At 40.2% G+C, this 26,796-nt stretch overlaps 1 protein-coding gene across 1 annotated transcript in view; it reads right to left on the bottom strand.

Annotated features, from left to right (window-relative positions):
• LOC126188401 (uncharacterized) overlaps positions 1 to 26,796 on the bottom strand; it is a 305,868-nt gene that overhangs the window by 160,109 nt on the left and 118,963 nt on the right. The window contains exons 10-12 of the mRNA XM_049930002.1: positions 22,416 to 22,830; positions 17,750 to 17,820; positions 7,839 to 10,148 (exon numbers count right to left, since the gene is read on the bottom strand). Coding sequence (XP_049785959.1) covers positions 7,839 to 10,148; positions 17,750 to 17,820; positions 22,416 to 22,830 — 2,796 coding nt within the window. The remainder of the gene's footprint in view (positions 1 to 7,838; positions 10,149 to 17,749; positions 17,821 to 22,415; positions 22,831 to 26,796) is intronic.

Genomic DNA, 26,796 nt, shown 5'->3' with positions numbered 1-26,796 from the left:
AATTCACATCAAGCAGCCTCTTGTTTTAGAGTGATTGCATTTCCCTGTATTCTACAAATGAACCAAAGTCTGCTATCTGCTTTGCCTTTTAAGCGAGCCTATACGTTTGTTTCATTTCATAACCCAACAAATTCTTACATCCAGATATTTGTATGGGTTAACCAATTTAAATGACGACTCGTTAAAATTTCAGACAGTATTTCATTATAGATAACTGCATTATCTGCAAAAAGTCTGAGGTTGCTATTAATGTTGTCTGCAGTGTCATTAATGGACAACATGAACAGCAAGTGTCACAACACACTTACCTAAGCACACTTGAAGTTACATACCACATACAGTTGCGCCTTTGATAACGAGGGTATGTGTGGCACTGCTTTTCAAAAATCATGCAATACTGCACCTACCTGACTGCCTTGGCCCACGTGTTCCAGGATGTCGCGTGAGAAAAGTGCAAGTCGGGTTTCATATGAGCAATGTTTCTGGAATCCATGCTGGTTGGCATGGATGTCATTCGGTTTGAGATACCTCAATACGTTTGACCTACGAATATGTTCCATGATTCTACAACAAAAGGATGTCAAGGATATTGGACAGTAGTTTTATGGATCACTTTTATTAATCTTCTTGCAGACGAGTGTGATGTGTGCCAATTACTGTTTTTTTTTTTGTTTGTTTGTTTGTTTGATGGATAACAACAGCAGAGCATAGTTCAAAGAGGAGCCAACTCAGCTGCAAATTTGGTATAGAATACGATAAACATTCCATCAGTTGTTGGAGATTTGTTCCATTTTAGTCATTTCAGCCATTTCTCAGCCCCGTTAACACTAATATCTACGTTACTCACCTTTGCAGTGATATGAGAACTGAATTGGGCAGTACTCGCAGACTTTCCATTGCAAAGGAACATTTGAAAACAAGTTCAGAATTTCTGTTTTTGCTTTGCTACCCTCAATTTCAGTTCCTGCCTCATCCACGAGTGTCTGGACAATAACTTTGGTACCACCAAAAGCCTTTACACACGACCAGAGGCAGTTACTGTTGTGAAACGGACATTTTTGGTGAAACTGTTGTGTTTGAAAGTGTTGTGTTTGAAAGTGTTGTGCACACAAAATGAAAACAATTTGTTATTAAGATTTGGAGCCTTGTCTCTCCTACTCTATATCACTATTCAATTGCGACCCTCCTCCCTCTGCTTCTCACCTTCCAGTAATTTCTTACCTCCAACTTGGTCTCTCCATCCTTCCCTACATCCCTTCCTACGAACACTAAACTTTCAGCAGAAAAAAGGACAGCCATACATAGCCTGAAAACAGATCTTGGCCTAATATCCTCCCTGCAAACAAAAGCTCCATCACTGTCATGATTAGCCACAGTGACTACCTGACAGAAGGCCTCCGCCAACTATCTGACTCCTCCACCTACAGTGATCCCAACCAAGTAGTCCAGCATAATCTCCAATTGCTACTGAAGTCCACGTCCTCACCGCATCAATACACTGCATACCAACCTTCTACATACTCCCCAAAATCCACAAACCCACAATCCTAACCAAACACTGTGTCTGGCTATTGCACTCGCACTGTGAGAATTTCTGCCCTTGTTGACCAATACCTCAAGCCATCTGTCTGAAACCTAGTCTCCTACATCAATGCGACAAACAACTTCCTTCACTGACTCTCCACCATCCCCACCCCTTTACCTCCTGTATCCCTATTCATCATTGCTGATGCCACATCTCTAGACACCCTCATGTCCATGGCCTTCCTGTATTGAACACTACTTCTCCCAATGTCCTTTACACTCCAAACCAACCATCTCATTCCTTATACACCTTATCAATTATATCCTGACTCAGAGGTACTTTTATTTTGAAGGGAAGGTATATAAACAAATCCACAGCACAGTCATGAGCACCCACATAGCACCTCCCTATGCCAACCTCTTTATGGCCGTCTAGAGGAAACCTCTCTAGCCTCCCAAAACTCTTAACCCCAAGTCTGGTTCAGGTTCATTTATGACATCTTCATAATCTGGACTTAGGGCCAAGATACCCTATTCTCATTCCTTCACAATCTCAAAACCTTCTCTTACCATTCACTTCACCTCGTACTTGTCAACTCAACGTGCAATCTTCCTGGACATTGACTTCCACCTCTACGCTGGCTCCATCCACACTTCTAACCACATTAAACCCACTAAGCCTGCATTCCAACAACCTGTCATCCCTTCCACACCAAAAAATCTCTCCCAAACAGTCTGGCCACCCATGGACAATGTACGAGGCATATCCAGAAAGTAAGTCTGCCGAGGTTGTTTCCTTCAAAGTAGAGGTATTTCGCCAGGAAAATCGTGCATGCGCAACAGACCTATGACGTAGCAATCAAATGCTGGCCGGACAAGTCTCGCCTGCTGCCAGTACACTGGCAACAGTGTCCGAAATAGCATCTGTTATTCGTTCTCCTGCTACCTGTGATGTTCCGTCAGTGATAATGTCCCTTAATGCACAAAACATAGTGCCCATCGAAATTCATTGTCAACTACGTCAGTTCTACGGGCAGAACATCATGAACAAACAGATGGTGCGTCGCTGGTGTAGGCTTTTTTCCGAAAGTCAACAAAGTGTCCATGACGAAGAGCGCAGTAGCCAATCACCCCTCATCATTGATCACCTGGTTGAGCTGGTGCGGCAGCAACCGTTGCTTCATGATTACAGAGATCAGCAGCCATTTTCCTCAGACATCACAATCCTTGTTGCATGAAACTGTCACTAAGCACCTGCTGTTCAAGGAATTGTGTGCCAGGTGGGTGCTGAGAAACATGACACTCGAGCGCAAAATGAAACACTTTTGGTAGCACTGACATTTCTAAAGTGACATCATGACGACGGCAACAAGTTCCTCGACAGGGCAATGAGATGTGGATTTCTCACTGACCCCAGACACCAAGCAGCAGTCAGTGCATTGGCGTCACAATGGATCCCCGGCAAGACAAAATTCAAACAGACTGTATCAGTCCAAAAAGTGATGCACATGTGTTCTGAACAGGAAGGGCATTCTCCTTATTGACTTCCTGCCCAGAACTGAAGACAAGTGTCACTTGCTGGTTCCATTCACAGATGGCAAACTCCTATGACACAGGAACACAAAACTTGATCCCACAATATTTCGAGTGTCTCAATTCTTTTGGTGACTATGTTGAAAAATAGCCCATACATTGCTGTACCTGTTGCCAATAAAGTCTTTCATGTAACTATGTTGCCTTTGTTTAAAAAAAAAATAGGGAAATTTACTTTCTGGATGCACCTTGTTTCTGTAGTGAGGAAAACTCCCAAGCCCACTAAGCACAAGGCTGGCATGGACTAACCCCCCCCCCCCCGAAATGTAGACCACACACAGGTTTCTCTGCCAATCCTCCTGCCACCCCAAAGAATCAGCTACAAATGAGCACCCTCCCCCTCACCTATTATTCCTTTGGACTGGATCAACTGAACCATATCCTTCATCAGGTGGCATTCTATTGCCCACCCAATCTACACAATATCCTAGTCCATCCCTATGCCACTCCCACTCCCAACTCCTTTCCACAAGAATCATATCCCTTTGGTAGACCAAGTTGCAAGATCTGCCCAATCCACCCACCGAGCACTTCCGACTCCAGTCCTGTCACAAGTTTATCCTACCCCATCAGAGGCTGGGCCACCTGTGAAAGCAGCCATGTCATATATCAGCTTTGCTGAAAACACTGCACATCTTTTTATGTCAGTATGACTACCAAACATCTGTCCACCAGGATGAATGGCCACCGCCAAACTGTTGCCGAGAACAAAGTTTACTATCTGGTGGCACAACACGCAGCTGAGCACAACGTGCTCAATTTCAATGGCTACTTCACAATCTTCTCTCTGCCACCAGCTCCTGTGTACTATGCATATGGGAGTTATTCTGGTAATACATCCTTCACTCTCATAATTGTGCTGTCCTCAGTCTCCAGTAACACACCATCCCCAAAGTTTCCCCTTCATCTGCCCTGTCACTCATCCTGATTCACATTTCCTTCACTGTGTACTGCTCCATCCTTGTGTACCTTCCATCTCCCCCCCCCCCCCCCAACTCCTTTCCACAAGAATCATATCCCTTTGGTAGACCAAGTTGCAAGATCTGCCCAATCCACCCACCGAGCACTTCTGACTCCAGTCCTGTCACAAGTTTATCCTACCCCATCAGAGGCTGGGCCACCTGTGAAAGCAGCCATGTCATATATCAGCTTTGCTGAAAACACTGCACATCTTTTTATGTCAGTATGACTACCAAACATCTGTCCACCAGGATGAATGGCCACCGCCAAACTGTTGCCGAGAACAAAGTTTACTATCTGGTGGCACAACACGCAGCTGAGCACAACGTGCTCAATTTCAATGGCTACTTCACAATCTTCTCTCTGCCACCAGCTCCTGTGTACTATGCATATGGGAGTTATTCTGGTAATACATCCTTCACTCTCATAATTGTGCTGTCCTCAGTCTCCAGTAACACACCATCCCCAAAGTTTCCCCTTCATCTGCCCTGTCACTCATCCTGATTCACATTTCCTTCACTGTGTACTGCTCCATCCTTGTGTACCTTCCATCCTCCCCCCCCCCCCCCCCCCCCCACACACCATATTCCTAGGTGGCAAAGTGGGCGCCTCACTTCGAGCCGCTTGTCACCCAGCACCAATCTCTCTCCCTTCCTCCTGCCTCCTGCCTCTCTTCCCCTCTACCTACCCCACCTAACACAACTGCCATCGCAACCTTGTCCACCTGCCAAAAGCAGCACTGGCACTGTTCATCTAACCAGACGGCACCATGTAGAGGCATGAGAGAGAGAGAGAGAGAGAGAGAGAGAGAGAGAGAGAGAGAGAGCGTGTGTGTGTGTTTTTCTCTTGATGACTCAATGCAGATGCTTTTCAGTGAATGGTCTCCTTTAATCCAGTGGTATTTACATATCCACATAACAAATAGATGATCTTCAACAGTGCCATCTGTCCTCGTTCCATGACACTATGTGGATATTTGCAGACAGTGTGGTGATCTACAGTGGTACTTTTCTGCTTTTGACCACTGTAGGTTCTTCACAGATGCAGCACATGTACCTAGTAGTGATGATGGGTCAAAAGCATCTAATTGGTAGGACTGTAGAGTGGAATTCTTTGTATCAAACTAATACTTTTCTGTTTAAGTAATGTCTTAAAGCCTGTAGCATCACAGCAGGAACACCAATGTAGGAGATTTAACTGAAGTAGCAAACAGTTCCTACATGGATGCAGCAGTTTCAAGACTGTAGTCCGCATCATTCAGGATGTAACTGTCTGAATTTCGGTGCAGAGAAATGAAATATCTACTTTCAGTTCTCTGACAACAAGTGCAGTGGTCAGCTAACTGTAAAATACTGCTATTGCTGAATACTACTGGAGACAAGGAAATAAAAGATCAGAACAAGAAGTTCCATTATATTAAAATGTGATGTGGGAATCACCTAACTTGATGACAATTATGGATAGGATTTTCTCAGATCCTATTTTTGTAACAAAACATACAGCAAATGCATTTGAAGCTATTAATTCATGGTATGTTGTCCTCTTTAGAATAAAAAGATGTGTGGGCATGGCATACACAAATGACTCCTAAAATAATAGGACCAGCTGAATGAAAGTTACTGCTATCATGTTGGAACATACTGATCCTCACATAAAGATCAATTCATTGGAAAATGTACAAATACTTAAACATTCCTTAAGGATCAAACACCATCAGTACCTTCTGGTAAAATTTAGTTAATCATACACATATGCTTACACTTTCATAACTTCCAGTTTATTCACCTTCGTAGTTTGAAAGGCGATTACTTTGCAGAATATGGTTATAGTGGTATATACAGGAATATACATTATAGCTCGATGGACAATAGTGAGGATACTATTAATGACACCATCATGATGGAGAAGTGATGACTGTATAGCAAAGAACTTGGGGAAGCTGTTTAGCTGCAGCACAGAAAGATTAGTATGCTTTAGTCCCTGCAAAACTGGTCGCAGTCTGTCCTAATCAAATGCTTCGATGCCTTATTGCTGAGAAAGACAATTGCTTGTGGACCTTTTCATTAAAAAATATTTTCTTCCACTGTTTGTTTTCCAAGTGGATCAACCATGGACTCAAAATATCTTAACTTAGGCTATCTCATGCCTCAGTTCTCCCAGTGTCTGCCAGTAACTAGCCATATAAAAGACCTTCATGAACTGCAGTATCCAAGGACAAGAACAATGTCAATTTCAATTATCTTATTTCAGTTGCTCTTCTTTTTTCCCTAAAAAATGGAAAGAATGGATTGCTACTCACCAAGCAGAGGAGACAATGAGTTGCAGACAGGCACAGTGGAAGAGAATTCTAGAAATATTCAGCTACCAGACTAAATCCTTCATCAGAGTAGAACACACACACACCTCCACATGAGGACAATTCACACATGCATGACCACTATCATCTCCGTGAGCCTGATCTTTAGTGCATTGAGATAACAGTGGTCATGTGTGAGTGAGTTGTGCTCGTAAGAATGTGTGTGTTTTCTATCTGATGAAGGACTTAGCCTGAAAGCTGAATATTTCGAGAGTTCTTTCTCATTGTGCCTGTCTGCGACTCAATGTCTCCTCTACCTGATGAGTAGCAATCTACTCTTCCTGTGTTGTTGTTATTGCATCTTGGGTTCACCACTGTTTGAAAGACAAATTCATAAAATGCCAAAAGCGTATCAGAACTATGACACACTAACATGACAGTGCTCACTGCACACTTTGTCATATCTTAATGGTCAAAGTTGCTCGGCACTCAAAATGACAACACAGTTCAAGATTCCACTTTCATTTTGTCTAGTAAATGGAACTCCACAACTTACAGACTCTACACAAAGTGTTAAAATCACAAAGACACAGAGAGACTTTCCAGTATTGAACTTCAGCAATTAAAGTCCCAGTACTGCAACAGGAACACTTAACAGAGATGACACAAAGATCTTAGCCTCCCTCTCTTTTTGTAACATTCATTCTGTTAACCTGAGCTATTCTGGTAACAACTTTCTTCATGATCACAATAACAAAGATTCTATGTCTTCCTGTGCATTTCTATGAAAACAACATCAAGCTAACTGCCATTCTTTTCAAATTATAGATTTCAGCTTTGACTGTCAGATCTGGATGCCTCAGTTGGTATTTTCATATTACTCAGAGAATTCTATGTTCTCCCAAACCAAATCCCTTGTGAATTATAGGCACTGATAAACAATAAGGCACTTTTAAACAATAAGGCACTTTTAAACAATGAAAGGTCCATGTTGGAATACAAATAATAGAATGAAAAATTATCCTTTTCATAATACTGTTAATAAGACCCTTTTTAAATATAAATTGGAGAATTATGACCCCATAGCTTAAATTTCAAATAGACCCTGTTATTAAATTTAATCATAAATAAAGGTTAATACAAAAGTACATCGATACAAATGGCCATTCACATTGTAATGCTGTATCACAAATGTAATCCAAGGAGCAACTAAAGCAAACCAAATGTGCACATTATGTGAAATTAAGCCCCACGAGAAAAATCCAAGGTAAAACATCTCTCGAGTGTGATTATGCAAGCATGGTACAATGAATGATCACCCCTTTCCAGCTACAGCAGATGTACACATGGATAGAAGCTGATGGAAGCTATGGTGCTCAAAACCAGGCATCTTCTAATATACACACAAATTTTCATAATGTAGGCAAAATGAATTCTGAATATAATGTTTGAAAGATGTACTCACGTCTGGTGTGGTGGTGAGAATCTGCCATTTCCAGCTGGCTTGGGTGAGGATGGTGACAGGGCTTCCCTTTCTTGGGTTCCATGGCTGGCAGTTGATTGAGTAGAAGCTGATTCTTGGCTGTTTCCCACTGGCAATGTTAGGGGCAATCGCTGAAGTCGAGCCTTTGCTGGCATTGAAACAGTTCCACTAATTCTTTCGGACTCCAGCCTGTCACTGTGAAGAGGAGCTGCTAGCTTTCCATTCACTACTAGCTTCTGTGTGGAGCACCTAGCAGACGACCGCCCATCAGTATTCGTAATTTGACCACTGGAACTTGAAGTCCTTTCCAGTTCACTCTGACAGGTTATTTCAAATGGTTTTAATGGCTGAGGTCTTGTGTACATTCGGCTACTGTTTCTGTAAATGGGAGTACTGCTTGTAGAGCTGTGCTGGCTAAAAGGAACAACATTCTTTGTGGTAGGATATTTATGGTGTTGTGTACTACCTTCACTAAACCTCTGGGTTAAATCACTACTGTCAAAAGACTTTTGTGGCATGTTAGTCACATCTTGTCTGTGCCTCTGCTGAAATCCATTGTCAAAACTTCTGGAACTAGTAAGATGCTTGGTCTCTGCATTTCTTGGGTTATTATGTTCATGGTATTCTCTTTCGAAATGTCCCTGCATTTGCTTGTTTGTATCAGACTGATGCTGATGAACCATGTTATTTTCCTGCATTCGGGAAATGGGACAAACTGTGTCTCCACCACTGCTGTGCAGGCTCAAAGAAGAATGAGAGGTTTTCTGTTGTGAACTTAGATTTTCAGAAGATTTCAATAGCCTGCTATTGGATACTTTCTGCAATAAACTATCACCTTCAACAGACTTATTTCCTGTGCTACTACTCCTTAGGTGTTTATGATGAACTGTTTCTTGGTCCAGTTTTCTCGGAGAAAGCCTGCTATTGATTTTCAGAAGGCCACTGTCATCTGGCTTTTCATGTGAACTGTTCAGGTTAACTACTTTTCTTTGATTCACTGCACAGTCGTTTAGTTTCTGTACTGAACAGTTGCATTCAGTATTTACATTGGCACTATTATCAACCTTATGGTTGATCATTGTATTTTCAGCTGAAATTCTATCACATATTTCTGCCGCTTTATGCACAGTGTGTTCACTCGATGCAGGGAATTCGTGGTTAGGCAGTGTACCATGTTTGTGGCACCTGTCATTAGATCTCTGTGAAGTGTACCTGTTGTGTAAAGGTCTCTGCACATGACTTTCTGAGTACATGTTGTCCTGCATTGCCGTTCCTGGATTTTTTGAAGAGAAATACCGATATTCGTGATTTCTGGGAAGTGTTGTATTACCGTCACCATTATACCTGTGTGGAATGTAACCCATTTCAGAATACCTATGAATTATGTCAGAATTTCTGTAGTTCTGGAAATCATTTTCAATATTTCTGTGGCTTGTGGGACTCATATCAGAGCATTTCTGTGGAAGATTTGTTTCACTATGTCTCTGAGATGCCCAGTGGCTCTCTGCATACCGTGGTAATGAAGATGTACTTCCCTGTTGTCTCTGTGGATGTTCAGAATACCTCTGAGACCTGTAACTGTCATGAAACCGTGACCTGAAATTGTAATTATCAGACAGTCGTTGGGAAAAATGGCCATGATATTTTTCTGATGAGTGTCCATTTTGTAAATAAGTATGATTACCAGTGTTATTTTCAGAGTGTTTCTGTGAAACAGCAAATGATGTACAATTCCTATTATTTACAGCACCATCACCTTGTTTCAAATGCTCTGAGCTATTATATGCTTCTGCCGAAATGACATGAGCTGAACTGTTGTCCGTATGATGCCTCTGACAAGAAGAGCTGCAGGTTAAATGAACATGTCCACCTTCTACTTGCTTGTCATTGCACATCTTACCACTGCTGGAAATTTGGGCCTTGCTAGGTCTTTCAGGAATCCTCACTTGTTCATTTTCAGCACTGGGTTCATGGTACTCAGAAACACTGTCTCCTGGAGCTTGGTCTTGTGGCCTGGAAGATGATGGTAATGGACTTCCCTCCACAGGAGGAAGGTCAGCTGGTGGCGGTGGTAAGGGATCATCACAGGCAAAAACTTCATCTTCTACCATTGGGGGAGGAGATGGTGGAGGCAAATCTGGACTCGGCAGACGGTCTTGAACGGGACGAGGAAATGCAGAACGCAAATGTGGTTTCTTTGGTGGTCGTTCAGGCACCCAATCATCGACAGAAATTGATGGGCCCATTATTAGTGGTCCTAGAAGGTCAGTTGATAGCGAACCACAACTGGAACTGAAAAGAAAAAAATATACATAAAACAACAGAAACTCCAGGTTGGAATATCAACAATGTAGGAGAAAGTAGATTGCTACTTACTGTAAAGCTTACATGTTAAGTTGCAGACAGGCACAATTAAAAGACACTTATACATAAGCCTTCAGCCACAGCCTTCGTTATAAAAATAAAGACAAAGACCCACTGTTCATTTACCCAAGCAGGCATACCTCATGTACACATGACCATCAACTCCAGCAGTTCTCACCAGAATCCAGGCTGCCAGAATCGGGTGTTGTGTGTGTGAAGTGTACTTGCTTATTTGAATGAATGGTGAGTGTTTCTATTTTTTTTTCTGACGAAGGCTGTAGCTGAAAACTTATGTGTAAGTGTTGTAATTGTGCCCATCTGCATCTTAGCATATCATCTTTACACATATACTTTACATAGATTATTTTTAAATATTATAAAATTTCATTGTAGATTCATACATTTCTAATATAGTATCATATATTTCTAATACAGTAAAGTAATATTTTGGTCCCTTCCTTCCTAATTTGGGAAAACTTGCAGCTGGCACACACACATACTATAAAAGAGAACTGAATCACAAGCTTTGAGAATTTTTAAAATAAATTACTAATATGTAAGATTATTACTTCTAAATCCTTTTCTAATTCTTTAGTGCTTCCAATCCAGGGACAAAATGAGATTTATCTCTTCCTAATATCCGCATGTCATAACATTATTTTTATTTATTTCCTATCTTTCCCTTCCCTAATAATCCAAGTTATAAAAAATAAATTAAAATAAAAAAAATTGAAAGCAGAGATCTGGCTATGTTTCTCAGTTCACTTTTCTACTGGTTCAGTTGTATATAGTTCAATGACTTTCTCAAATACTGTTGATCTTAACTTTTTGCTTTCATTTTATATTATATAACATAATGCATCATTCTGTGGAAGAGTTTCACATAGCTTCATCTAACTGCATTTGCACAGAATAAAACTCCTTGTCACAAAACTACAACACCCACAAGCACAGGCATCAAAGAGTGCTGCTTAATCGGAGTAGTGTCTTTGGTCATTATTTGTTTGTGGATATGTCTCCCATGTTCATAAATGAAAAATTGCAGCAGCTACAAGATAATGTTGAAATATGTCAGAGGTATGGGGTACCTATCTACAAAGTTACTGCTCCAACTAGATGCAGTTACATTAGAGTAGTGTGAATGGAGATAAAGGAAGTGATGTGAAAGGACCAGATAGACAGACATAAGTTAATGAATGTGGAAGTTTTGAAAGCCTGTATTCTAATATGCTGCTCAGAATAAAGCTGTCCTCTCTCAGGTTGTTTGTTTTCAACACCATAGTGCTTTAGTATGAGTTTGGGAATATGAAACACTTATGTCATCTGTCGGCATTTTATAATAGTGCCCTCTGCACCACATGTCTGTGATATGACTACCATTATACTCGTTGCCATGATATAAAGCTGTGTATGCTGAAGGTATTGTGTTTGAATTATTTTAAGTAGTAATACGTACCAACATTTTGCTGCTTAAATCTGGGAGTCTATCAACAGATCAACTGCTACAACATGTTCAAGAGCGTTCTATACCGATGGAGAAGATTTTGAGTGACTTAAATCTCAAAATATGATCTTACCAAACCATATTCAGCTCACGCAAATAAGTTGCGGCATTTCTGTACTTCACATGCATGAACATTACAGATTGACCATTTGTTTATGGTGTTACCTGACGCATGCATCTTGATGGCAGAGCAATATTGTGCAGCTGATGTATTATTGCACATTGCAAAGGGGAGCTGCTCACACTATAAGGCAGTACTGCCATACACTACAAACAGTAAGCATTCCTAAGGCATACCGACAGTGAACTATTGAACTGCAGTGCTGCCTCTTTCTAACAGTGAACACCTATTGGGGGTATCTACTGGCAACAGCAAAAACCACCCACCGTGACCGACAAGAAACGAGTCTCCCAACACTGCAACACAAGAGATAACACTATGTTCGAACACTATGAGTTTCATGAGCCAGATGAATATGTTCAATGTTTCTATGCTGGAATAGGAAACGCGACACTGTCAGAATGGCCTGCAGGTAACCATAGAAGAGATGAACACACTACATGATTCAATACAGGACTTACTTGATTACACTGAATACTAGGTTGAAACATAAGCTTGCAAGGACTATACAGACAAATGAAAATGTGCTATCTGAACGGTAGATGTCAAGCTGCCTACAATCAAACTACATCCTTTTTCAGATGACAAAGACACATGGGTTTCATTCTGAGAGCAGTTCACAGCTTTCACCAACAAAAATCCAATGGGACTGTTTATGAATAAGCACATATTCCTCTGTGGGTGTCTAGATGGGGCACCCAAGTATTTGGTAGATAGGATTGTGTTGCGCCTGACATATCACATATGAGCAGATGAACCACATTTTGAAATCCAAATATGGGAATAAGAACAGAATTATCCAAAGTCACCTTAACTGTGTGGAGGACCTTAATGCTTCTACTTCAGGCAGTCCAGAGGCTCTCAACACCACCTACACTGAGTGTCATAAGAGGATCCAGGCACTATGACTACTTGGAGAAGACGTGGATACTTATCTGAGAGTGCTCACCCACAGACTGCTATATGCATTCCCAGAAGAAATTTGCAGACACTGGCTTATCCATGCACAAAGGCAAAAGATTCAAGACAGGTCTCTTACACATCTTATGGAGTTCCAAACAAAAAGGTTGAATGAGCCATCACTGCATGCAAGATAAGTGGAGATAGCATTCCGCAGTAGAATTATGGCTCTGTGTGTCTACTTTTCATGTGAAGATTAAAATGAAGGTGACAAAAAGAAAAACAATAACATTCAGAAACTTTTTGTGTGTACTGCGAGGAAGGATGGACAGGTGCCAAGATTGAAAAAAGTTGTCAGCTTACAGGTTATAATGCATATCCTAAAGAAAATGAAATGCTGCTTCTTATGCTTTAGACGTGACCACAACAAAAATCAGTGTTTTAAATGGAGAAAGGCATCCTACGCACAATGTAAGGAGGAGTACCACATTTCCATCTGTAATAGACACCTCCAGACAGTGAACAAGATTGAAATGATGACCTCCAACTTCACATACCTGCAACTGCTCATGGAAGTATCAGAGGACCAACTGGTAGGAGTGACACCAAGCCAGTCAATCTTTCTAATTCAATGTCACTGAAACCACAACTCTGGAGATAACGACCTCTGTGCCATCCTACATTTCATCCCACTCAACAAGTAATGTCCATTTCAATATGATGGGATACTCCATCAACATTCATATATCAGTTACAATGTTCGAAAGCAGCAATAAATTCCCACATCAAGTAACAATACCATAAGGTGTAGATGACATGGCCTTGAGGGTGGGTACACAGCTGGCAGATCCAAGAGAAGGCTCTAAAGATCTCTCTATTCCAGTCTTGATTGGAGTTAATTACTATTGGAAAATTGTGACCTCAGAAAAACCAATTAAAGTGTCAGTTTCATTGGTTCTTTTCCCACAATATTTGGGTATGTTCTTGGTGGAAGCAGAACTGGTATTACGGTTAACCAGCCAACCAACTTCATTGAGGGTAGGTTCAGTGAAATGCCTAACGATTCACTGCACCACTTTTGGGCCTTGGAGACAATTGGCATAACACAGCATCAAGACTCAGCATTGACACCCATGCACAACCCTGTCTCACAGGAGTTCCAAGAGTCATATCATGTGGAGAGTAGTCACAGAGTTGTATGGCTACCTTCGAAGAAAGTTACTCTTTTCTCTAGCAACTACAATACTGCTGAAGCACATCTTTGAACCTTATGAAACAAGTTGCAATGGAATGAAGAAATGAAGCTCATTCATCACGGGGACATGTCAAGCCATATTAAGAGGGACCAGGTACAAAATAAGTGAAATCGAATGAAGAAATGAAGCTCATTTGTTGTGAGAACATGTCATACTACATTAGGAGGGCTCAGACAGAAGTTGCACCTAAGGACTATACAATTAGATACATATTTTACCTGCCATACCATGTAGTGAAGAAACACAGCATTGAAAAAATCAAAAACAGGATCATGTTCGACATGACATCACAAGATGCAGACTACCCAGCTTTGAATGATACCTTAGAAACAGGACCTAATTTACTGCCAGACAACTTCATAACCTTGTTATGATCCCACAACTTCCAACAGGACTACAGTATGATGTGGACTAAGTGGTACCTGTATCACCACAGATGATGTAAAAATGTATCGCTTCAAACATTTGCCATTTGGACTCCCACCAAGCCCATTTCTTTTCCAGAAATTATGAGGGAGCATCACTAAACAACGACAAATATCCACAAATGTCAGTACTCATAGAGAAGTCTGCATTCGTGGATGATTTTGCAGCTAGTGTGAGGCTGCAAGTGTTTATTATGAACTGACAGCTCTCTTCCTGCAAATAAGCCTTCTGCTTTCCAAACTGTTTACTAATTTGAAAGACCTGAAAGCAATATGGCATGCCAAAGCCCTTGGAACCAAGTTTGCAGAGTGAGTCTTGGGAATCAACAGGAAAACATGAGCTTACACTGTCTCCACTGACGACCAAAAGATAGCTGAACACCTGACTGACGATTTGGCTACTTAGAAAAATGTTCTTCAAGCAGCAACTGAATTTTATGATCCTCTTTATCTGGTCACACCCAATGAGAGAGCTGCTAAACTAATATTCCAAGACATGTGACTGAAGTATCTTGCATGGGAGAAAGTTTTGTCTGTAAATTTTGCACGTAATTGACACTCTTGGGTTTTAAAACTTGACCGCTTGTCATCATTGCACATTCACAGAAAAATATGTATAGCATGCCCAAGTGACTCTGCAGCAGTGTGGAGGTTCTGCATGCATCTGAAAGAGCTTATGGTGCCTTTTTTTGTATTGTCAACTGGTGAAATTGGTTACACAGCACATATTGTTTGCACCTTGGCACCATTCAAAGAAAGTACCTTACTTAGGTTGGAAGCACTTGCCACACTAGTGAGCTCGACCATTCTTTCTTTACTTTTGTAAGGTTTGGTGTTAAAAGAGCTACTCTGAGGACTGACTCAACAGTTGCCTTGGAATAAGCACGAAATTACAAAAATGTATGGGAAGCCTTCATTTGTAATAGGGTGACAAAAATACTGACCTGCATTACACCCAGTCAACAGAGACACTGTCCTGGAAATCAAAATCCTGAAGATCTCCTCACATGGTGACTAGAAGCAGATCTGCTAATAATGCTTGACATCTGGTGGTCTGGTCCAACATGGCTTTCAGAAGACAAGCAGGCGTGACCACTGGATATACCAGATTGACCTATATTAATGCCAGAGGCCAAACATCCAAACAAATGTCACTATGGTCACTATCACTGAACCCTTATTCAACACCACACATTCTGTTCATACTGCTGAATACTGCTCTTGTTATTTCAATTTATTGATATCACACAGAACAATCTGAGTGCTCTGGAATAATAAAATGCCTGTACATGTTGGATCAGAAGAATTCAAGATGAACTAGTCACTGTTGAACTATCTGGTTTGTGTAAGGGGGTACAGTTACACAAAGCATCGAAGATTGCTCAACACAACACTTTCCTGTCTGATGGTGTGATTTGGCTCAGTGGTGGGTTACAATGTGCAGCATTGCCCAGCTGAGACAAGCATACAATTATCCTGGATGGATGTCACTTCATGGAGCTTCTGATCAAACATACACATGTAAGACTTCACCACCTCGGTGTACACATTGTGCTAGGAGAGCTGCACAAAGAGTTTTGGATACTGTATGTACAACATGATGTTAGAAGAAGTCTTCACTCATGGCTGCCCTGCAAGATAATACACAGATATGAAGAAATGGAGGTTCCACTACAACTGGACAGAGTTCGACCTGCATGACAGTTTGCAGTAAAAGGCATTGACTTCACTTGTCCATTAATGGTAAAATTGAACACCAAACCAAGCAGTCAAACATGGTTCAATTCACATGTGCCACAACATGTGCAATTCATGTTGAGCTTGTCACTGATATGTCCACTAATATATTCCTGATGACAATGCAGCATTTTGCAGGACCCAGAAGCCTACCACTCACTGTTTATTCAGACAATGCTACAACATTCCATTCAGCAAATACAGAACTGTCAGAGCTCTTAAAAACATTGAGCACACTGGGATACTGTGGTACTGTGCCCACCATGGGATATCCTGGAAGTACATACCACCACGGTTGGCTTTGTGGGACACTGGTGAAATTTAACATAGGTTCTATCAAGCTTTGCTTGAGGAAGGTGTTTCATCACTCTCAGGTGGGTGCAGAGAATCTAAACACCATTTTGATAGCGATAGAAGCTGCAACAGATTAGAGACCCATCACTCAAGGTGAGAGTGATATGATGCTGACGCACGGTCGCTTCCAACAGGGCAGCATACTGGTAACTATTCTATGTTGGACAGAACCAACAACTCTGAAGGATCTTGCCAAGTTGCTCAGACTGAGACAAAGGGTCAATGAGGGTGTTTTTGACAAAGATGGAAAAATGAATACCTCTTCTCTTACTACTAAGAAGCTACCATGAGCTGATGGATATCAGTCAAGAAGAGAAGCAATAACTGTTCTGCTGCAGGAAGATATCAAATTGTGGCACTTCTGAAAGAGTGCAGTGGTGGAAGAGGTGTGCCATGGCAGAAACAACAAAATAAGATGCACCACTCTCCAGCTGTCCGATGGAACAAAGATCTGTTGATCAGCCTAGCTGGTCATTTCCCTTGACATCAATCAGAGTGGGAAATAAGAGACTCTTACACTATCTGTTGGCATTTTGTAGCAAACAACAGACTGTGCTGCCCTCTGCAGCATATGTATGTGGTGTGCCAAGAACTGTAATCGATACTTTGAAATAAAACTGTATCCTATGAAGTTACTGTGTTTGAGTTTCTTTAAATAGTAGTAAGTAGTTGTATGCCTGATCCTTTTGGATGTGGCAATCCCTTGCCTTCCTACCATGTAATGCAATTACTAAAATTGTTGTAGGGGGATCTACAGTAAAAAAATCTTGAGTAATAGGAAAATTCTGGGACCAACTAAAGACAAAACGCATGGATCTGTGGTCACATCTTATTTTATTAGATCAGACCAGACCACAAACAAAAAGTAAGGGCGACTTGGCAGTCTGGCATCAAGTGTTCCACTTTTGGTTCCACATAATATGTGTAATGAACTTAAATATTTTTTAAATAATTTTAAGCATCTGTTAAAAGCAGAGATGCTCTTAAGTAGAACTGATAAATGAAGAGGCATACAATGGTTTAATTAAGTGAATACACAGTCATGTAAAGAAATAATACTGGAAGGAAAGGAAACAAGTGAGAAGGAACTGAAAAATTCATAGTGCCCCTATGAAGAAAATAATAATTAAGAGATACTAATCAATGTTGGCACCTGCTATTACATATGAAGCTGCTTTATATACATGGAGCTGAAGATGTGAAACTTCCTCAAATTAAATGAATTCATTTACCTGTGTTGATGCCTTGGCCCATCTTTCAAGTTGCCAGCTTCATTTATGATTATTTCTCTGGTAGCTGCCATCTGAAAAGATATAACATACTAAGTTTACATTGAAGTTCTTCTTTCTCCCTCACCTCCATTCTCTCTCTCTTTCTCTCCCTCTCTCAAAATTAAATAAGTATGGGAATGTTGGTTTGAAAGAATAATTTTTGTTATAATCTAATGAAATGAACTTCAGTATACAACGCATTTAAAAATTTACAGGACAGTTATGTTGTGTTGTCAAATAGTGTACTCTTATAATGTGAGGTACATTGTCTGGTGTTGGCAATTATTTAATGTTCCATGTAATACATGTGAATGACTAGATAATAAATTAATGAATGATACAAAAGCTGAGCAGGCCTTAATGTTAAATTCAGAATGCACATATGTGTGTCTTGTTCTTCTGCACTCTCATTTAGTGGAACTGAATCTTTTCCATACACGAACATAAGTTCTCTGATGATCTGATGTCATCATCTCTGTTGATCAGCTACATAAAATTGTCAGTGAGATGTAGTATGGTGGAAATTACCACTGATTTCATTCATTGTTGTAATGTGTCAAATCTAAACTTCATCATGAATACAGTAAGGCAAGTTACACTGAACAGATGGCAGTGACTGACATAGTAATGAATGCTCATCAAGATAATAACTTCATAGCCTTATCAGTTCCATTGAAATGATATGCAGTATTTAAATCTTGTACACTGCTTCATTTTTAATTAGTGTTGTTGGTAATGAATTCTTGGCGTGTAGTGATCGGAAGTCCATCTTCTTCAAAGCCGTAGAATTTGACAATGGCTCTGGGTCAATGTTTGTATCACCATTGAAATCTCCTCACATGGAGTTAATGTTGATGCCTCCTCTTTGCCAACAATCAGTTCATCTTCACATAAGTCCACTTAAGTATGTTTGGGCTCAAAACTGTCATGATAGGCTTTTGAATAGCCTGTACAGCTTACAAAAATCCTTTCTTTGCTTTTATGAAAAAAACTTTCCTTCATTTGGTGATTTAGCCAGGATGCCAGCCTTTCAACTAAATTTACGAATACGAGATAGGTTAGGTTTTCTCTTCAGCCACTTCTCATATGGAGCTCAACCAGACAGTCCTTTAGTTAAGCAACAATTTCTGATGTAGTTAGTAGTGTTGATAGCTTCAGCCCAAAATGATGGTGGTAGTCCTGACTAACAGCATTTCACCTTTGAACAGTTCTTTCATTCAGTGACATTATTCTACTGCAGTGTGTATGGAAATGTTAGGCACTGCTATATTTCTGCCATTCTGATGACGGAGACCACTCTTTCATTGCAGTACTCCTTACCGTAGCCTGATTGAAAATATTTAATTATATGACCAGTCCTTCAACTAGGTTCCTGAATCCAAAAAATTTATCGACAACTTCTCTTCACATCAAAGCAAGTGGACTTGACATCATCTATTGTGGTCGTCTATAAAGGGTACCAAAACTTTTGCACCACCTTGAGATTTTTCTTTCATTGGTCCACAGGTACCAGAGTGGATTAACTCCATAAGTTCATTTGAGTTCCCTTCTCATTTGGTGAAGGGAGTGGACATGATTATTCCTTTAAGGTATGTAGCGCATCTATTGACATCGACATCACTGAATTTCAAACCTGTCACATACCTGTACTCACCTTTGAGCATTTTGATCATATCTTTTGAGTTCAAGTGGCCTAATTGAACATGCCAGATTTGCATATAACTTTTCATAACTTTTGGCTTGGAAAAGATGCTTGCCTTTGTACCACTTTATTAAAAAAAATTGTTACCATCTCTCTCTGCAGTCATACTGATTTATCCATTATTATCTAGTACATCTGCATGAGTTTTATCAAATGTAACTGTTTGGTTATTGTCCTCAACTTTTGCCAATGAAATGAGATAAGTTCAGAGTTTTGGCACATATAAAGAGTTTTTCAGTGTTACAGAGTTGGTGCCACTGCCTGTGGTTGAGATGCATATGTCACCTTTAGCGGTTACTTTTGTAACACTACTGCCTGCAAGCATTAAATTCTCTTGCATTTCTGTCACATGTGTGAACACTTTTGGATCATTGCATGTGTGGTAAAAGCACTTGTCTTCTTTGTGTCCCTTCTCATTACAAAAGTTGCATCTGTATGTTGAGGCAATTTTCACTTGTTTCTGCATCCTTGCTTTGTATTATTTCAAGGTTTTTAATTTTAGTATCTCTACATCTGGTAGATTGTCATGGGATTCAATAGCACATCCAGAATTGTAGTAGTTATCTGAAAGACTATAGTGCAGAATTACTGACGACAGATCAATGTTTATGTTAACATCCATTGCTTGAAATTCATCCACAGCATCAAAGGATTAACTAAGTTATTGTGTTGTCATCACTAAGCTGCCAAGCAGCAATGCTTTATGAACAAGTCTTTTGATTGAATAGGCTGTTTCGAGTTTAATTCATACCTAATGTAATGTAGTGCAGTTTTTTACTTGCTTCAGCTCAGTGGCCTGATGTATAAAATCAGGTCTTCTTTCACTATGTCTCCCACTAGCTACGCTTTGTCTGCAGCTTCTGCCGCAACGAGAACTTCATGGTCACCAGACACTGCAATTGTGTTAAATCTCCAAATACATATCCCGTGCGTCATTTTTGAAAAGCAGAGCTTCACCTTGTATTCTCCATGTATCATAAATCATTATCATGTGACAACGTTTTTAGTTGAAATCTGTGTGCAGCAGTCACATGCGGCAAATTTGTCATGTTAATGAACTTTTTAAATTCTTTACTTTTAAGATGTCTCAGTCTGGCACACAGGTTTAATGTGCCAGCAAGTTTTGTATACATTGTGTAACTATATTAATTCTGAACCATTAAGCTTCCAACAATAAGTAACTATACCACAGGCTAAAAGCCAGAAAAGATAGAAGGTTGCAATGGCTGATACTCACTTCTACATAAGAAACTCCATTCTTTGCTGCTGATTAGTTTTATTCTGAATCATGCTATTCTTTGCCAGTTATTTAAGTTCCATCTTGTGGGTTGTTACTTGTGAACCAAACAGTATCAGTAAGTTAGTGATGTGTTCCACATACAGCATACTAAAATCTTAAAAAAGAATACTTGTATCAAAGTGGCTATCACGTTCTTAAGCATATGTATTGTCACCTATACGGGTATATGAATTTTGTTCTTCAGATTTGTAGTGGTTAATCTATTTCCATTAAATTCAGGAGTTCCTTGCAAGCATACAGCTGCATTTTTTGTACTACGATATGTCAGTGTCACACATCAGGTATTATGCATGAGGAATATACAAATGCTGTAATGTTCCATTTTCTTCTCAGCAAATTAGATTTTGATAAAACTCTTTAAAAAAATACCTTTACTGCTACAAAGTGTGCAGCAGTTCTGATGTTTTCTCCATTAAGTCCATAATTATAGTTTATGAGTGAGCTTGTAGCATACTTTAACTGCCTGAACTTGGAAAATGAGTCTAACAAAGATCAACAGTCAGATTATTGGCCTGAGCTAAAGTCACAGATTCTCATGAGACCTATTTCTCCAAAGAAATTCCAGCTTGTGTTCTCCTCAACTGCAGAATTCATCCTTTGGGCTTTGTTGAACAAACCTCCAGTGTGACATCACTATGAAATAAAGAATATCAAAACAGTTGCATGAGTTGTGATGAAGAAGAGAAAATAACCAAAGGATCCTGCCATACTTAAGTTATCAATGCATATTAACATAACATACAAACAAGTACAATACCAAGAAAGTTAAAATGTATGACAAACAGAAAATATAAAATAAATCAATGAGTAATTTTTGGTGCCAACTACAAAAATTGCTAGAAAATTGTGCTTTTGGGACTTTTCAATAGACATGAAAGCTAAATCCATACTGAAATCACAGAGTTACATACATTTATTCCAGAACTATATATTGCGTCACAGCAGAAGATTCAAACAGTTTTAAGCAGTTCACTTTTTGTGTGTGGACTGTATAAAAAAAACTTATTTGCAATTAAGGTACTACTGTTCCCACTTGCAAAGTGAAAACTCTTGTCAGGTTAAACCACAATCATTACAGCATATATGTAATGAAATTAACAGAAACCTCAAGTGACACACAAATGCTGATTTGTTTGAAACAGAGTCCAAATTGCGTTATGACACATCAATTCGTGTAGCACACACCTGCTGACAACTCTTAACAATTATATTTCAATTTCTCCATGACTTGGAAATGTAGCTACATCAGACAAGGAAAATTATGTTACCCAATATGGCCAAGAACAGGCCAGTCGGGAGACATGTTGTAGTATGAAAGATTGAAAACCTGGTTTCAAGGGAATGGACAGCACTAGAAGGCAACATGTGCACTCTGCAACAGGATGAATGTAGATATACAGTGAATATATAGAGGACACCACAAACATGTTTAGATTCCAAAATAGTGTTTAACAAATCTGATACAAGAGAGAGAGAGAGAGAGAAGGAGAGAGAGAGAGAGAGAGAGAGAGAGAGAGAGAGAGAGAAGGCAGTCAATGACTAATTCAGTATCAAGAATGAGTAGTGTTCATATGAATATAAAAGGCCAACAGTTTTCTTACAGCTACTACCTGACAGATACTGACCTCTCTCCAGGATCCACCTGCATAGTCGGAAGCAGATGAAGCCCTTCGAGAAGACTGCATGCTCGCAGTTCGAGGTCTTGGAGGTGGCTGCGGGGGTGGTGGTGAGTGCGGGCCAGAGGGTGTAGGTGGCAACTGCTGAGCTGAAGGTGGAACAAGAGCCAGCTGTGGTTCAGAACGCCACGCTTGGCTTCGTGCTGCTGCTGCTGGCTGGGCGTGGTGCCGCTCGTAGAAAGACAGCAGAGCTTTCTTCTGGATGGCCTTAAGTGTGGGGTCCGACACCCGGTGGCGTTTCTCTGGGTCCAGGTAAGTGTACTTTGTCTGCTGCTGCAGTTGTTGTTGCTGCTGGCGTTCCAGCTCACTGATTCGCTCTGCCACAGATAGTGAAGCCTGGGTCGGAGATGACAAGGAGGCTGACCTGCAATTGTAAATTATGTTTGTAAGCACACTGCCTATCTTCAATAAAGCAATGTTGAGCATGTATTACCAAATTTCACTCAGATGACTTGTACAGAAGAGATATTAAGCAATTACTTGAAACTGTGCTATGACATGTCTAATTTCTGAAATGTAAATAAGGAGAAGAATGTGAACATAAGAAAATTAACTGTTGTCTTTGCAAATAATTTCATGACTGTGTGAATTAAAAAGTGTATAAAATGACACAAATAACCATCATTTATCACAAACAGTGTGACACAACATAATTAAATACTGTATGAGTGACATTGTAATAATTCCACTGGAACTAAAATTTATATTACATTTATTCTTCCACTACCAGTTTCATATGTCACTCATTATCAAGTGCTACCTGTATGAAATCAAGCAGAGTTAGACTATGTTACTAAATCCCGTACATGAAGTGATAATCTTTCACAAAGCGGAACAAGGAGATGCATGAATTCTTCAGAGGAAAGACAGATATTTAGAAGTTCAATTAAAAACCAGAAATTTTTCACCAGACACATTTCACTTTCATTTATAATGCATCTTCTCTAGTCATTCTGTAAATGTAAATAATGTCATGAAATTTTGGTACTTATTAGATTGGTGCACAAGTTTGTAGCATTTTTATTTTGCATGTCGGTATTCCAGTTGCTAAGGGTTTATTTATCGATTGTCATTTTTATTTGTAGTTTACATATTGTCAGTTGGAAATAGCTATGGACACTACAAAATAGAGTTCCAAGTGGAGAACTCAGAACATTTCCAACATGTTCTTCTGTTTGAGTTCAAGAGAGGGGTGACAGCAGTGGAGGCAGTCAGAAACATTTGTGCCAAGTGTGGCGATAATGCCATGGGACAGAGCATGCCAAGGAAATGATTTTCTCATTTCAAGGAGGATTGTTCTCACATTTGTGATTTTCCAATGACAGTAAGACCTTTGGGGTTCGATGACAATCATTTAAATGCATTAATTCACAATTACCCATGTCAGTGTACTCAAAAACTGCAAATGTGATGATGTGTGAGCATTCCATCTTCGTGAGACATTTGCATGCAACGGGGAAGGTTCAAACATCGGCTGTATGGAACTACAAACTTTAAGCCAAAATCACAAAAAGCAGCAGACAGCCATGTGTGCTTCTCACTGTTTGCTCATCATCAACTGGCTCATGTGACCACTCCTGTGCTGTATCATTACTGGTGATGATAAATGGTGTATTTATGCTAAAATAAGGAAAGTTCAAATGGCTCTGAGCACTATGGGACTTAACATCTGAGGTCATCAGTCCCCTATAACTTAGAACTATTTAAACCTACTAACCTAAGGACATCACACACATTCATGCCCGAGGCAGGATTCGAACCTGCAACCGTAGTGGTCGCGCGGATCCAGGCTGAAGCGCTTAGAACCGCTTGGCCACACCAGCCGGCTAAAATAAGGAAAGAAAGGAATTATTGAGCCCAAACAAAGCAGCAACTCCCCATACAAAGAACTGCCCGCATCCATGAAAGATAATGTTACGCAGCTCGTGGAACAGTGATGGTGTGGTGTACTGTGAATTGCTTTCACGACATGTAACCATCACTGCTGATATTTATTGTTAACAACTGAGACGTCTTACAGACACAATCCCAGAACAATGGTCAGTAAATCTGCATGAAGTGATGCTACTTCATGATAATGCCTTCTGGCATTCTGCTAGACTGACAAAAGACACTATACATGAGTTGAGTTGGGAAGTCATTCTGCACCCACCTTATTCACCAAACCTTCCACCCTCAGATTTTCACCTTTTCCGCTCTCTATCGAACAATCTTCAAGGAATTTGCGTTACAGATGAAAATGCACTCTGAACATGACTTGGCGAGTTATTCGCCTCAAAGCCAAGGATTTCTACACTTGTGGAATCGAAAAGTTACCCCACTGCTGGCAGACTGTTGTAAATAGTGAAGGAGAATTTATTACTAATGACTAAAGTCTCTTATGTGTATCTGTTGTATTTATTAAACTTACGAAAAAATACTAAGAACTTGTGCACCAGCCTAATATAAATTAAAAGCTATACACATTTATAAAATTGGCATGCAATTTACTTAGTGTTTTTGGCTCATAGATACATATTTGGATGTGGGGTGGTGGCATCAGTGTATCAACAAATGTAAATTAGAGGAAATGTTGAACAGAATATGGGGGGAGGGGGGGGGGAGGGATTATGGGTGGAGAGATTAGTGGTTAGAGTTCTTAAAAGGGGGGGGGGCAGGGGCTACAGGGTGACTATAAGGCAAACAAGTGGAAGGGGGGGAGGGAGTTGTTGCGTAGGTGGAGCTATTGTCATAAGTTTGTATATAATATTGTACTAAGTGGTCCATTAATTTAAAAAGTGTGTGCTTTGCCAGATTCATCTGATCACTTATGAGTTGCTTCTTTTCTGTTATAGTTTTATGAATGTAGTAGTTTTCTTGTACAGTGAGAAGGTCTTTTGTTGTTGTCCATCTTTATAACTTACATGTCTGTAACTCTGGTGATAATTTTTTGTTGGAATATATGTAGATCAAACAGGAGAACATTTGACACAAAATACAAAGAGTGTACAAGAGCATGGAACTACAGGACACAACATTAACTTTTACAATACACTTACACCACCACCACCATCACTACTACCACCACCACCACCATCACTACTACCACCACCACCACCACCACCACCACCACCACCACCACCAACATAAAATTACCACCAGAAATACAGACATCTAAATCTCAATGACAATCAACAATAAAACACTTCCTCACCTTAACAGATTACTGCCACATTCATTAAACCATGACAGGAAAGAAACAACTCATAAATAAATCAGATCTATGTGGTAAACCACAAACTTAATTACACTAATAGACCACTCAGTATAATATTAAGGAGATACATGTGACCACAGATCTACCAATGTCCCCGACTCACTAGAAACCCCCACTCCCCCTCCCCCCACTTAGTTCCCATTCACTGATGATGATGATGATGTTTGGTTTGTGGGGCGCTCAACTGCGTGGTTATCAGCGCCCGTACAATTACCCAATCTTTGCTCAGTCCAATTTCGCCACTTTCCTGGATGATGATGAAATGATGAGGACAACACAAACACCCAGTCATCTCGAGGCAGGTGAAAATCCCTGACCCCGCCGGGAATCGAACCCGGGACCCCGTGCTCGGGAAGCGAGAACGCTACCGCGAGACCACAAGCGGCGGACTCCCATTCACTGCTACCATCATCTTCTCCTACCTGCTTTTCTTATAGTCGCTATCCCTCCCTTCTCCAAATCTCTGCTCGGCTGAACATCTAACACATCTCTGTAATTACACTCATGTGGCAAGAAGGAGAGAGAGAGGGGGATGACAGAGGATGCATTTGTATTTACAAGGCAGTGTTTTGATGCAGTGAACAAAATGCAGTCAGTGCATTTACTGCGGGAGACTATTAACATTATACAGCATGTTAAGATGAGACTTCTACATCTACATATTCATCATTACTCTGCAATTCACAGTTAAGTGTAAACCAGAATCACTTTCAGACTACTTCTCTACTGTCCCAGTCAAGAGAGGCATATGGAAAAAATGAACACCTAAATATTTCTGTGCATGCTCTGATTTCCATTATTTTATCATGTTGGTCATTTTTCCCTATGTAGGAGCGAGTCAACAAAATGTTTTGGTATTCAGAGGAAAAAGTTGATGATTGCAATTTCATGGAAAGATAGCGCCACACTGAAAATTGCTTTTGTTTCAATGATTGCACCTCAAATTGCTTATCATATCTGTAACAGTCTCCTCCATTACAAGATAATGCACAATGATATGCTCTTTCTTGAAATTGTCTGATGTCTTCTACCAATTCTATCTGGTAAGGATCCCACACAGCACAGCAGCCTCTA

The sequence above is a fragment of the Schistocerca cancellata genome, chromosome 5 (genome assembly GCF_023864275.1).
Source record: "Schistocerca cancellata isolate TAMUIC-IGC-003103 chromosome 5, iqSchCanc2.1, whole genome shotgun sequence".
NCBI classification, from domain to species: domain Eukaryota; kingdom Metazoa; phylum Arthropoda; class Insecta; order Orthoptera; family Acrididae; genus Schistocerca; species Schistocerca cancellata.
The sequence above is the reverse complement of the archived record's forward strand: the minus strand, read 5'-3'. Positions and strand labels throughout refer to the sequence as shown.